Below are 13,943 nucleotides of genomic sequence, written 5' to 3'. Positions count from 1 at the left end.
CAGTTCCAGACTGTAGCGCCTAGAACCGCTCGGCCACTCCGGCCGGCTTAGAATTGCAAAAAACAAAGACCACAGGCTTTCTAAAATTATGAAATAAATAAAGGAAATGTTCGTACGTGCAGTAAACGTGTAAGTTTTATTGATACAAAATCGTTTCAGAGTCTTTCGGAAATGTATGTTAAGTACCAGGATACGGCTCGACTGCGAAGAATCTCAAAATTTGTTTTACACTTTTTTTTCTTGTTTCAGAAAGGAGAGGAAGTGAGGTCGTTTGTAATTCGTATGACGAGGCGGGCTCCTCGGCTGCTGGTGGCGGGATATTTATGGCGCCATAAATTAGTCAGTCGCCAGGGGCAGCGCCACTGCGGTAGCAAGAGGCCGCAGGCCACATCTCGCCGCCGGTTCAGCCCCTCGGCGCCGCTAACCGAGCGAGCTTTCCCCTCTAAGCGTACGTCTCTTGCTTACTCACGACTGGCGGCATCTCGAGAATACGAAAACCTCAGTGCTTGCGCTCGAGATTCCCGCGCGGCAACCGCCTGCTTTTCGAAGTTGTGGAAAGGCGAATGACATTGCCAGCCAGGAGGCGGTGTAACGTTCCCGCCGGGTCTGCGGTAATAGTTCTTTGTGTCCTGATAGCGATCACTAGTGTTACTGTCGTTACAAATATTTCTGCGTAAGAGTTAACAAATTTTAAGTGAAGCTTGAGGTTCTAAATGAGTACTAAACGTTGCTACTTGAATGGCGAGCGCAATTTTACCTTGCCCATGTCGGTCTAATGGACAGCGAATGCCAGTAAAAATCATCTTTAGACAAAACATAAGATAGTACTCTGTGGCACGCTACATCCACATCTACATGGATACTCTGCAAATCACATTTAAGTGTCTAGCAGAGGGTTCATCGAACCACCTTCACAATTCTTTATTACTCCAATCTCGTATAGCGTGCGGAAAGAATGAACACCTATATCTTTCCGTACGAGCTCTGATTTCCCTTATTTTATCGCGGTGATCGTTCCTCCCTATGTAGGTCGGTGTCAACAAAATATTTTCGCATTCGGAGGAGAAAGTTGATGATTGGAATTTTGTGAGATGATTCCGTCGCAACGAAAAACGCCTTTCTTTTAATGATTTCCAGCCCAAATCATGTATCAGTTCTGTGACATATTTCGCGATAATACAAAACGTGCTGCCGTTCTTTGAATTTTTTCGATGTGCTCCGCCAGTCCTATCTGGTAAGGATCCCACACCGCGTAGCAGTATTCTAAAAGAGGACGGGCAAGCGTAGTGTAGGCAGTCTCATTAGTAGGTCTGTTACATTTTCTAAGTGTCCTGCCAATAAAACGCAGTCTTTGGTTAGCCTTCCAATTTAAGTTGTTCGTAATTGTAATACCTAGGTATTTAGTTGGATTTACTGCTTTTAGATAGACTGATCTATCGTGTAACTGAAGTTCAACGAATTCCTTTTACCACTCATATGGTTGACCTCACACTTTTCGTTATTTAGGGTCAACTGCCACTTTTCGCACAATTCAGATAGCTTTTCTAAATCGTTTTGCAGTTTGTTTTGATCTTCTGATGACTTTATTAGTCGATAAACGACAGCGTCATCTGCAAACAACGGAAGACGGCTGGCTGCTCAGATTGTCTCCCAGATCGTTTATATAGATAAGGAGCAGCAAAGGGCCTATAACACCTTGGGGAATGCCAGAAAACACTTCTGTTTTACTCGATGACTTTCCGTCAGTTACTACTGTCCTCTCTGACAGGAAATCACAAATCCAGTCACATAACTGGGACGATATTCCATAAGCATGCAATTTCACTACGAGTCGCTTGTGTGGTACAGTGTCAAAAGCCTTCTGGAAATCCAGAAATACGAAATCGATCTGAAATCCCTTGTCAATACCACTCAACACTTCATGTGAATAAAGTGCTAGTTGTGTTTCACAGGAACGATGTTTTCTAAACCCATGTTTACTGTGTTTCGATAGACCGTTTTATTTGAGGTAATTCATGATGTTCCAACACAATATATGTTCTGAAATCCTGCTGCATATCGACGTTAACGATATAGGCCTGTAATTTAGTGGATTACTCCTACTACCTTTCTTGAATATTGGTGTGACCTGCGCAACTTTCCAGTCTTTGGGTATGGATCTTTTGTCGAGCGAACGGTTGTATATGATTGTTAAGTATGGAGCTAATGCATCAGCATACTCCGAAAGGAACCTTATTGGTATACAGTCTGGACCAGAAGACTTGCTTTTATTAAGCGATTTGAGTTGTTTCTCTACTCCGAGGATATTTACTTCTACGTTACTCATGTTGGCAGCTGTTCTCGAGTCGAATTCTGGAATATTTACTTCGTCTTCTTTCGGAAGGCTGTGTTTAGTAACTCTCCTTTGGCAGCTCTCTCTTCGATAGTGTCTCCATTGCTATCGTGCAGAGAAGGCATTGATTGTTTCTTGCCGCTAACATACTTCACATACGACCAGAATCTCTTTGGATTTTCTGCCAGGTTTCGAGACAAAGTTTCGTTGTGGAAACTGTTATAGGCATGTCGCATTGATGTCCGCGGTAAATTTCGAGCTTTTGTAAAAGATCGCCAATCTTGGGGATTTTGTGTCTGTTTAAATTTGGCATGTTTGTTTTGTTGTTTCTGCAACAGTGTTGTAACCCGTTTTGTGTACCAAGGAGGATAAGCTCCGTCGTTTGTTAATTTGTTTGGAATAAATCTCTCAATTGCTGCCGATACTACTTCTTCGAATTTAAGCCACATCTGGTCTACACTTATATTATTAATTTGGAATGAGTGGAGATTGTCTCAGTAAGGCGTCAAGTGAATTTTTATCTGCTTTTTTGAATAGATATATTTTTCGCTTGTACTAGAATTAATACATTTCTGTTCGTAGATACGAAGGCGAACCAAACTATCTGCAAGCTAGAAAGCAACCGCCTCCACCCTCCGTCTGTCGATTTGGGCCAGCGCGTACCCTGGATATCTAAAAATAAGAGCGCACCAGCGCTGGTGCGTTGGAGTTTTGTATTATACGTCTTCTTCTTCTTGTGCCTTTATCTCACGCCGACGCAGTGTCGGCATTCTTGTTACACGGATTTTGCACTGTTAGCTTAAGGGGTAGCCGGATGCTCTTCCTGTCGCCACTCCGCTATCCCCCGGAACACAGTTACTCATGTGAAACTGAGCGAAAATTGTCGAAATGCTTGTGATTCGCGTGACTGAGGCGAGACTTGGGCAACAGTGCGCTGTTCACTCAAAAACCACATGCAGGCTGAGGGGCACAACGTCCGTCGTCGTTAATCCGCGGGCCGGTTCCGATCCACGGCCGGCGCACCTCCTCACCCCGGAAGCTGCGCTTTAACACGCACGGGTATCCAGACGGATGGTTTGCAATATTATATTTATGCAGACTTAATAGTCGTACTGCTCACAAGTGAAGTTCACAGAACTGTTTTACCATCAGTATATCGACGCGCGGAAGCTTCTTTCTCTCGTTATCTTGATTTTCGGCACTGTCTCTACCAAATGGACACACAGTAGAGCAGATAAAAGAATGGACCACGTTAAATGCACCTGTGTCCTATTTCTTTACCTCATTTGTGCTGCACTGATAAATTATAAGTGAATATTCTGCTAAGCTACATTTATACAAGAGGTCTACCAATTCAATGCATACCTCTGAACGGAATCTGCAGGTAAGAGCCCACACTGACGAAATGTACTGAGTTGCAAAAAACGGTCGAAATTTCAAGGAATAAGATAGGAAAGTGCAATATGTTTGTATCTGCACATGGAACGAAACGCACTATAATTATTTTTGTCCCAAAGACTTCGTCGGGGTTTAACTATTTTAAAACACTTAAATTAACAAACAACAATGACGAAACAAATGAATGTAGTACATTGTAGGCGTGAAAAGGTAATTAGTAGCTAGTAAGCAATGAAGATTATATGGCGTTTGTCGGCATTTTACTTTTCTTTGTTATAAAAAAGAACGAATAAATGCAAAGTGTTCAGAGAACTCACAGCAAGGCTGAGTGCTACAAGCAGTACGTAACTACTACTTTGAGACGTGCAACCTTTTGCAGATATAATATGTATAATTATTGTAATGATTCCCCCGAAGAGCCGCTCACTATTGATTGAACGAGAGAACTGAAAATTAATTGTGGCTTATTAGGCGTGTGTAACACTTAGAAAGGTAGAGGTAATTGTTTGTTCGACACTGTAGTATTTCTTCGAGAAAGAAATTAACTGCAGCTAGAAATATATTCCGACTGGGTACAACGAATTGCAATTCGTTCGTTCTGCTTATTTCCATGTGATGAACGCAATAATAATAATCACTGCGAAGAAGACCAACAGGTGGTGGAACTAACTCGCGTCTTGTGCTACACCTACAATACGTGGGCTGCAAACGGGCTTCTCGGGGCTCCTTTTGTACGATGCAGAAACGGGCGGAATGACAGCTTCGTAATAGGCCTAAGTGCGCAGCTGTGTGAGCAGCGCTGCACCGCATTGTCGGTGGAAATGGAGATGCTGTCAGTATTCGGCCGACAGTCAGCTGGAATAGGCGAGCATTTCGTCCTCTCCGGAGGCTATAACAAAAAAGGCAAGGGGGTGGGGGGGGGGATGTTGGGCAGACGAGTGTGTCGGGTGACGGCTCCCACGGCCGGCCGAGGCGCCAACTGCCAACTGCACAGTCCGCGTGCGGCGCCGGCCGCATCGACGCGCCCTCTGTTGACGCTTCGCGGCCCGCCTGCATACTGATAAAGCAATTATTTGGTAAACACGGGCAGTAATTACTCAGACCCCGCTCTGACCTCTGCCCATAGGGTGACGCCTACAGCACTGCTAGCGGGGTTAAGCGTCCGTTTGTTACCGAATGTCGAGACATTTGTGAAAACAATAAAAAATTTGTACGCATTTTATTGCGTGAGCAGCACGGAATTCCGTTCTATATATATCTTCATAGCGTGTTAATTAATCAAGAATTTGTGAAAGCTAATGACTATCTAGGTTTACTACAATACGTAACATCACTCAGTACGATAGTCATTTAACCAGCAAAAGTAAAATAATTCTGGCATAAAGTGGTCACGTCTTTTTTATTATCTTAGGGATCGCTGCATCTTTGAGGCAAACATTTAAAACTATTCACAGAGGCATATTTGATATTTTCAGCTAGTTTTGTGGCGATAGCTGCGCGCGCTCCTCTGCAGCGAAATATTTTGTATTTTCTCTATGTCTGGTGTGAGGCAAGTGACAAATTCATTTGCATTTCCAAACAAAACACTTAGAAAACCAGATTCCACGTCATTCTGAGTCTTATTTTTCCTTTTCCCTGTCTCTGGCCACTTCTACCGGCCAAAGTGGCCATTTTGCACAGTTTCAGTTGAGCTCTCTTTTTCTGCCGGCCGCTGTGGGCAAGCGGTTGTAGGTGCTTCAGTCCAGAACCGCGCGACCGCTGCGGTCGCAGGTTCGAATCCTGCCTCGGGCATGGATGTGATCGATGTCCTTAGGTTAGTTGGGTTTAAGTAGTTCTAAGTTCTAGGGGGCTGATGACCATAAATGTTAAGTCCCATAGTGCTCAGAGCCATTTGAACCATTTCTTTTCTACTACAGAAGGAAAATTTGAGTAATAATACAACTGTTTTGCACTTACAGAATGCATACAGTTTATTCAGATTTAATTCTATGACACGAACACACAAAAACAATAGTCTATTTGAGTGGCCAAATTACTCAGCCTTCCGCCACCTGAAAGGCACCGTGAGAGTACGTAAAACGAAAAAGAGATAAACGCAGCACTGAACTGCAACTTGAGAAACATAACTGACAGGTACATCAAATTAGATTTTTACAAAACATTAATCTGGCTCAAAAACCAGCAATCGAATCTTGGCGAAGAAAATGAAAAAAAAAGAGTAGTTCACGGAATGTCAAAATATATAAGATTTTAGCCTTGAGATTAATAGGTGAGTGTAAAAGTAGTTGGGACGAACAGTGTATAGGGCTTTGAAGAGAAACGATCACAGTAGACGTAAAGCGCGAATAGTCACTTAACTGTTGAAGTGACTGGCGATTGTAACAGAAAATAAGCAAAATCAGAAATGGTAGACACACAAGTAAAGCACCGTAATATCTGCGGCGGATCTACCTTGAAAACCCTCACAACGAAGAGAATCTATGGATTTTCTTAAGATGGCTGCGCATGACTTTTGTAGGTAGCGTGATGACAAATGTAGCACTGCTCTCACAGGGGCATAAAACCACTCGTTATTCCTACACTCGATCCGTGATTGGTACAGAAGCAAACCTCAAAATTCAGAACAATGAAAACCTTTGTTTAACACAATAATTTGCAGTGTTTATATATAGAAAACGTAAACACTCTACCATCAGATACTATTTACCCCCCACTATTCCGAAAAGATTCTGTCACCCGCTAGGCAAACCACACAGTTCAGCAACAGCAGAGAAACGATCGAGCTGAACACACAATTTTCGGACGACACGTCTTCATTGAAAACGCAGGAGACGTTAAGGTCCAAAAATTTCTTGCGAAAGGTATCGTCTGTGATCTAAGGGTGACAATATACAAGATACAGATTATATCGTTTACAATAAATTCTTGCTGTCGGCGTAGTCTATGATTCTTGCTGCAATAATTATGCAAAACAATACCCAAAAATGTTCAGAAAAGTTCCTCTGCGTTTGGTTCCTACACAATATATTCCTACAAAATATCAGACTAATGAGAAAGAAAGGTCTGACCCTGTTTCATTAAAGAAGCTTCAACAGAATATCGAGGATAAAATCGAGGCTCGTAGAAACTAATAATGTACGTGTAAGGAAATTATGCACTGGACTGAAAGAAAACAATGTGCATATATCAATGCGAAACCATTACTTGACATAGACACGCTACATATATTCAAAACTCGGAGAATCAGGTGACGAGAGAAAATACAGCTTCCTAATTATGTATTCATGATTTAGATAATCTGGAGCACAAATACTTTTTAACCTACAGTATGTAATTATAAATTAATTTATTTCAATTCTTCGGACAACTGGTGGCTTTCAAAGCGCCCATAGACGAAGTTTCTGTTTTGCATAAAACTGTACACAAATGATACCCAGAAAATGAGTTTACATGTAGTCTAATACTCTAAACTGAGTAGTATTTTGGTGAATACGTGCCCCTGGCATTCTCCTCTCGTCGCTGCAATGAGCTGTCGTTTGTGACATTTCTTAGCGGTAGCAACATGCTAGAAGTCATGTACGATCCACATGTCTTGATGTATGCCATTCTTGTTGTAAAAGACATACGTTTACAAAATAGTTGAGAAAGTGTTTTAGAAAAATTTGAAATATGGTTTCCGACTTGTTGTTGTAGGTGTGTAGATTACATTGCCCGAGCATCCATAAATAGTGCAGTATGCAGCGATACTAAAGGTTAAGCAGTTGTTTCGGTGGTTAATAGAACCATTACCCTCCAAACATTTTCTTTGACAATGTACACGCAAATGTTTACACGTCTTTGTGACTCAGGGAGAGCAAATACTATAAAAGAAAAGCTGATCTTTCTACTTCAAAAACGAAGATGAGTATCCATAGTGCTTTCACTGTTTGATAAACATCAAGGAAAGTAGCTTCATGACACCAGTAGGCTCTACTAGAAAAATAACCACACAATCTTCTGCAATCTGATCTTTTATCAGTATCAAAAGTCGCAGCCATAAACCACGAACATAAACAAGACTAACAAGTGATAATATTGCTGCGTCAAAGACTTTACACAGATTATAAATTGGCAATTACTGTGATTCAGTTCCTAGAAGAGCATGGCATCGTGATTTACCCTTACTCATTAGAAGAGTGTTGTATGCTTGCAATGAATTAAAAAATTCTTGAAACTGTGTTTTTAGAAATTTTGTCAGAATTCTGGGAAGAGGCTCACAAGGCCGCCTGAGCATATTGCTACTACCGAACGAAGGAGTGTCCATGAGAATAGTACTGCAGGAATGTTCACAGAACAATTATTCCTTTAGTAAGTTCAAATAAATTCCATAAACTTAATACTGGCGTGGTGGCAGCACATCCTTTCCTTTGAGCTGCTTTTAGAATATGTAATTTCGTAGTGGTTATTATCACACCTGCAAGCAGTCAGTACCTGTAATCTCTCAGCAATTGTTAAAACACAGTTTTAACACTGCGCGCCTGTGATACGTTTCTTCGAGAAAAGACCTTGGCACTGCAGTTTCTACAATGAAACAATACATAATATACCGTCTGTGATACGTTTCTTCGAGAAAAGACCTTGGCACTGCAGTTTCTGCAGTGAAACAATACATAATATATATGATACGACAGATAAAACACATGATAATTAAAAAATAATTTATCAAACAGCCATCATCTGCGTGGAACACAGTGACCATTAAAAACTGAAGTACAGATAAACCACCACAAATCGCGAATATCCGAGCTATTATTAGATTCGCTCTCGTTGTCCTCACGACAACACGTTAAAGGTTCAAAGCTCCAACTCGCACAACTTCGTGTTAACGATGGTGCTGAATGGAGCACTGAACCTTTAACATGTTGCCATTAGGCCAATGAAAATCTGAAGATGCTCTTATCTTAAGAGTGAAACTAGTAATAAAGCAGATAATCTGTAGCTGTTCATTGCTACATAATATGAAAAGTTAACACTGAACTTAGCAACGCACAGTAAACATAACGAGAAATCTCTTAGACTCGTAAAACGTAAGACGGAGGATTTAATGTAGTCGATCTTGTTCAGAACGAGTTCATAAAATTTTGCATGTCTCTGGTATGAAATTGTCATTTTAGTGCGTTATAATAAAACGTGAAGCCCACTGTGTTTGAGTGACTGAAAGAACAAAGTCCCCTTCAGATTGCCACAAATGAAATACAGTTTGCACTGTCATTAGCACCGTGTATAATTCAGTTTATGTACTTTGCATGTGATAGGCAGATCATACAACATCTACTGAAGTATCTTAGGCTGTAATGAAACACTGACGCAAGAGTTCATGAACAACTTTGCTTCATAGCTAACAAATTCCAGTTCTGACGGCTGAGTTATCCCAAACGGTATCATGAATGTCACAGAACAGATTACAACCTAGAACTTCTCCGCTGCCAGTGGCAAATGTTATGGTTAAGTCCGCAGTTCGGTACCCGAAAAAAAACGCCTATAAACTGCGCTGCGAAGTTTTCTCTCGTGTGCGGATTTCTCTAGACGCTCCTACATCAGTCTTATGCCCTCTAGTAAAATAATAGTCTGAGGTGAAGTCACGTACAATGTAGATGTTAGAGGGCATCGTGAAGATATAATTAACGAGAGTGGACAGAATTTAGCGTTTTGTTTTTATGATTTTTAATTTTTAGAGATTAAATAAAAGCGACTGCAAACAAATTACTAAATGATGCTCAATCCTTCATTTGAACTACACGGAAAGGAATACCTGATTATCGTACAGTTAACTTTTCGTAACCATTTATAACGTTTTGTCGCATTTTCGAGTTTCTGAATAGCATCTCTGTCTATAAAACAATGTTAACTCTCAGTCTGTTCGACCAAAACACAAATATTTCGCTCTAAAAATAGAATGTATTGGTAAACATCTGATGATAAATATACATACAGAAATTCTGTGTGAATAATCTCACGAGGAAACCAAGAAGTTACTTATTTTCTGAGAGTTAGGAGAATAGACATCCCGTGAAAGTGGAGAAACGACAAATGAAATGCCGTCTAAACTGCGAAAGACAGAAATGGAAGTATCTGAAATCATCAGATACACTAAACACTGCAATATACACACTGTTGCTTAAGGGACAACATGTATCAACAACGGCGACAAATATCTGGATGCAAGCCTTCAGAAAAATATATACAAATGAAACGAAATCGAAGGCGATTGTTGTGTGTTGTTTAACATTGCGTACATGGTAAAATGAGAAGGGTGAGACGGTAATAATCGCATTCTGCTTCACGAAAGATTCATTAGAACAATCGTGAATTACGAAGCTATCTTAAAAAGTTTAATGAACAGCTAAGAAAAGTAAAAATAATGGTCTTGCATCTGATCTGAAAGTACCTTTCAGCTCCAGCTAGAATAAATAGATACTTCAATTTATCCAAATTGTGTATGTTTACAACCAGGACTGACTGACAAGCCAACCAAATACTGATTATTTAAATAGTTTCTACTTTCTGCGATTCTTCAGAGTTGCCTTAGAACAACAGGCAACGGAGGCAGAATCGCACCTTAAAACCTTTTTAGCAGGTTCACAATAACTTTTGAAAGAAAAAAGTGTCACTTGTTGAACCGACAGATGAAAATGTCTTCAACAACATCTTAGTTGCACAGCTGTGGCATTTTTACTATATGGATCAACAGAGAAGCAAAAATAAAGGAACAAGACGCTGTAAATATTCGCAGTAAGTGTACTTGCATATGTAGGCACGGATACGTTAAAATATTATTTCGAATACTATAACAAATTATGAAACTTTCAGTGACAGGCAATAAAACGATCTAAGGCCGATGTAGCGGTGCGTTCTATTTGAAGCCAGCGCGCTAGGATGAATCTTCGCAGTGTGAAATCCATCGTCCAGCAATAAAAACGTATGACTACCCTTTGAGATGTCGCGCTCTGCAGTACCCATGTTTGAAAATATATTTAATACAGACGTAAATATTGCGATTTATGAAGCTAATGTGTACAAAGGTTCAAAGACTCGAATGCCATCGACAAAAAAAGGACATTTTACATTTTGTAAAGAGGAGAAAGCATTGGTAACAGCGATGACAGACTACCCAAGAATGAATGCTGTACAAACGAAATTGTAACAAAGATAACAGACACACTTGTGCAAAACTGTAATAAAAATAACAGACACACTTACGATGGTACAGAAAGACCGAACCAAATTGGGATGAGCAACCGAGAATTTCTGTTAACGTCGAAGCAATAGGATACCATTTGCGTTATGAAAACACGAGGGATTTGAAAGCATCACTGTATTAATAGAAGATAACACTGATGCACTGTCCAAAGATGATGTCCTTTCCCTTGCGTACGTTTATTGCGACTTTCACGACAGTGGTTCGACGCACGCAACCCGAGCTAGGTGACTCCACTAACAATGACGTTTGTAGCTGTGGTGCGACGACGCGGCGGGCACTGACCTTCATTGTGTCCAGCTGAGGGCGCGTGTCAGGGGTGTGTGGCCGTCCGCCGTGGTCGAGTCTGAGTCCGCCGCAGACGCGCGACGCAGCGCAGCGCAGCACGCGGGTGTCGGCCCCTCTGCAGCCACTGACGCACTGGCGCGACCGCCGACCCGGCCCCCGACTTGCTCCCCCGGCATCGATCCTCCTCGGCGAGTCCCGAGGCGGGGCGCGGAAACGGCCGAACGGCAAGTCTGCCGTCTCCATTGGTCCACCTTCCGACCAATGGCTCACTCCCGGAGGCGGAGTTTCTAGCTCGGTCGCCGTCCCTGCAACGGGGCACATAAAATTACCCACGCCCACCCGCCTACGGTTGCGATCTTTTTATCCTTTTTACCCCGCTACGTTATTATTCTCCTCCTCTCCTTTCGGCTCCTTTTTTTAGGATAAAAAAGATCGAGTGTGCAGGTTTATACGAAAGCGAGTTTCAGTCCGGCTGGTGAATGCTCCACGGACTCGTACCATTTGTAAAACTCGTTCCCCGGGCCGCCTACTGTTTCGGCGAGCAAACAGTCGGGTAAACATTCACGCGCCGACACTTGCAGTTAGTAAAAGGCAATTGAATTACAGAGTCAAACACGCTACCCGCTGTTTGCAAAACACTCTAGTCAAATTTTGGGCAAACACTGTTGCAATAGCAGAGCAAATAGCGAACGCGCGCAGCGGTGCGGTCAGCTCGGCGCTGTCCCGCAGGTAACGAGGTTACCCCCCGTGCCGCGACTCCGTGATTCACGCCGGCTATCACAGCCGCCGGGGCATAAATATTGGCGTTAGGCGAAACGCGATACCGGCACTCGCGTCCGCCAACTCACTGTGCGCCAGTGACCGGTAAGTCGCAAACGAGTTTCTCGCCCGGAATCCGGTTGATGTTCCACAGTTAGAGCTTAGACAGCTGGTAGGCTAGAATTAATTCTTTCGGAAGAACCGAGAAAAGACCAAATGTACGCCTTTGTCGTTATATTACGCACCTGCAATGCCGTCATAACCTCCTCTACGAAGAAGTAAAGCATCTATCAGTATTTCTCTTTATTCTGCACCCATTTCTAACGACCTCGACCACCCCCCTCTCCTGAGAGCACTGCAAAGTATGTGACAAACAACACTTTTCCTTGTACCATAAGTTTGTTTATTTTTCGGTTTCGTACGTGGATAGAGCGTGATAAGCGGACTAATTTTCTGAGAGTCGAAGTTGGGACCAATATTACAAATGCCCACAACTCGGAATGTATTTTTTACATTAGGTTCGTGAATAATGGTTCAAATGGCTCTGAGCACTATGGAGCTTGACATCTGAGGTCATCAGTCCCCTAGAACTAACAACTACTTAAACCTAACTAACCTAAGGACATCACACACATCCATGCCCTAGGCAGGATTCGAATCTGTGACCGTAACGGTCGCGCGGTTCCAGACTGTAGCGCCTAGAACCGCTCGGCCACTCTGGCTGGCGGTTGGTGAATAAGTTCGTAGCATTTTTGTATTGCATGTTGGTATTCTGGTTGCTATGGATTTATTTATCGATTGTCATTTTCTATTTGTAGTTCACTGTTGCTGTCTGAGATTATATATTGTCATTTTGTCATTTGGAAATACTGAGTGGAGCTGTGGACACTAGAAAATGGAGTGCCAAATCGGATCGTTTCCGACATATTCTTCTGTTTGAGTTCATTAGAGGGGTGACAGCAGCAGAGGCAGCCAGAAACATTTGCGCCGTGTGTGAGAATAACGCCATTCAATAGAACGCGTTAAAATTTTTTTTCTCGTTTTAAGGAGGATCGTTTTGACAAAGGAGGACGTTTCCAAACGTTCAGGATGACCTTCGAGGATTGACGAACATCGTTTAAACGCATTAATCCAGAATGAACCACGTGACTGCACTCGAGAACCGGCAAACTGTTATCATTCCACCATCGCGCGACATTTACATGCATAATCGGGTGCGTGGGTACCGCATGCCTCAAGCCAAAAATCACAAAAATCAGCGGGTGGCCTTATGTGCATCTCTTCTTGCTCATCATCAATTAGCATATGAATAACACTCATCATTCCTATCGGCTTAAGCAAGCAGAAAACATTGAAAACATGAAACCATGTAACAGCAGTAAGTGCACTTACTGCTGCTACATCGTTTCATATTTTCAATGTTTTCTGCTTGCTTAAGCCGGTAGTATGGCGTGGTGTATCTCCTTCTGATGTTTGCAAGTTAGCTATGGCGTCTTTTCTGGTTAAATAGCATGCATATTATGTGAATTTGTCACAATATTTTTCCACTGTGAAGATGATCAATGGTCGAAACCGGTTGTGAATAAATATATTGTAAGACAGCACAATGTGTACCATGCATCAAGTATACAGGAGTTGGGTTGTGAAGTCATTCCGCACCCACCTTAATCACCTGATACTGCGCCCTCAGATATTAATCTTTTCCATTCTCTGCCTAACAACGTTCAAGGATTTTCTTTTCCGGATGAAAATGCGTTCCGAACATGACCCGACGATTTATGCGCATCTAAACAACATATTTCTACAGTCACGGTATCTAATAGTTATTCTAGTGTAGGCAGACTTGTAAATAGTGAAAGAGAATATATTATTAATGGCTAAAGAATCTGTTATGGGTATCGATTGTACTTATTAATATTATTGAAAAAA

At 42.0% G+C, this 13,943-nt stretch overlaps 1 protein-coding gene across 1 annotated transcript in view; it reads right to left on the bottom strand.

The window, feature by feature from the left end:
* LOC126088591 (LIM/homeobox protein Awh) overlaps positions 1-11,368 on the bottom strand; it is a 344,709-nt gene extending 333,341 nt beyond the window's left edge. Inside the window, exon 1 of the mRNA XM_049906798.1 lies at positions 11,253-11,368. Within this exon, the coding sequence (XP_049762755.1) occupies positions 11,253-11,258 (6 nt within the window). The 5' untranslated portion in view covers positions 11,259-11,368. The remainder of the gene's footprint in view (positions 1-11,252) is intronic.
* Positions 11,369-13,943: the final 2,575 nt, after the last annotated feature.

Source organism: Schistocerca cancellata, chromosome 1, assembly GCF_023864275.1.
Source record: "Schistocerca cancellata isolate TAMUIC-IGC-003103 chromosome 1, iqSchCanc2.1, whole genome shotgun sequence".
Classification (NCBI taxonomy): domain Eukaryota; kingdom Metazoa; phylum Arthropoda; class Insecta; order Orthoptera; family Acrididae; genus Schistocerca; species Schistocerca cancellata.
Note: the sequence above shows the minus strand (reverse complement) of the source record. Positions and strands in the feature narration are given on the sequence as shown.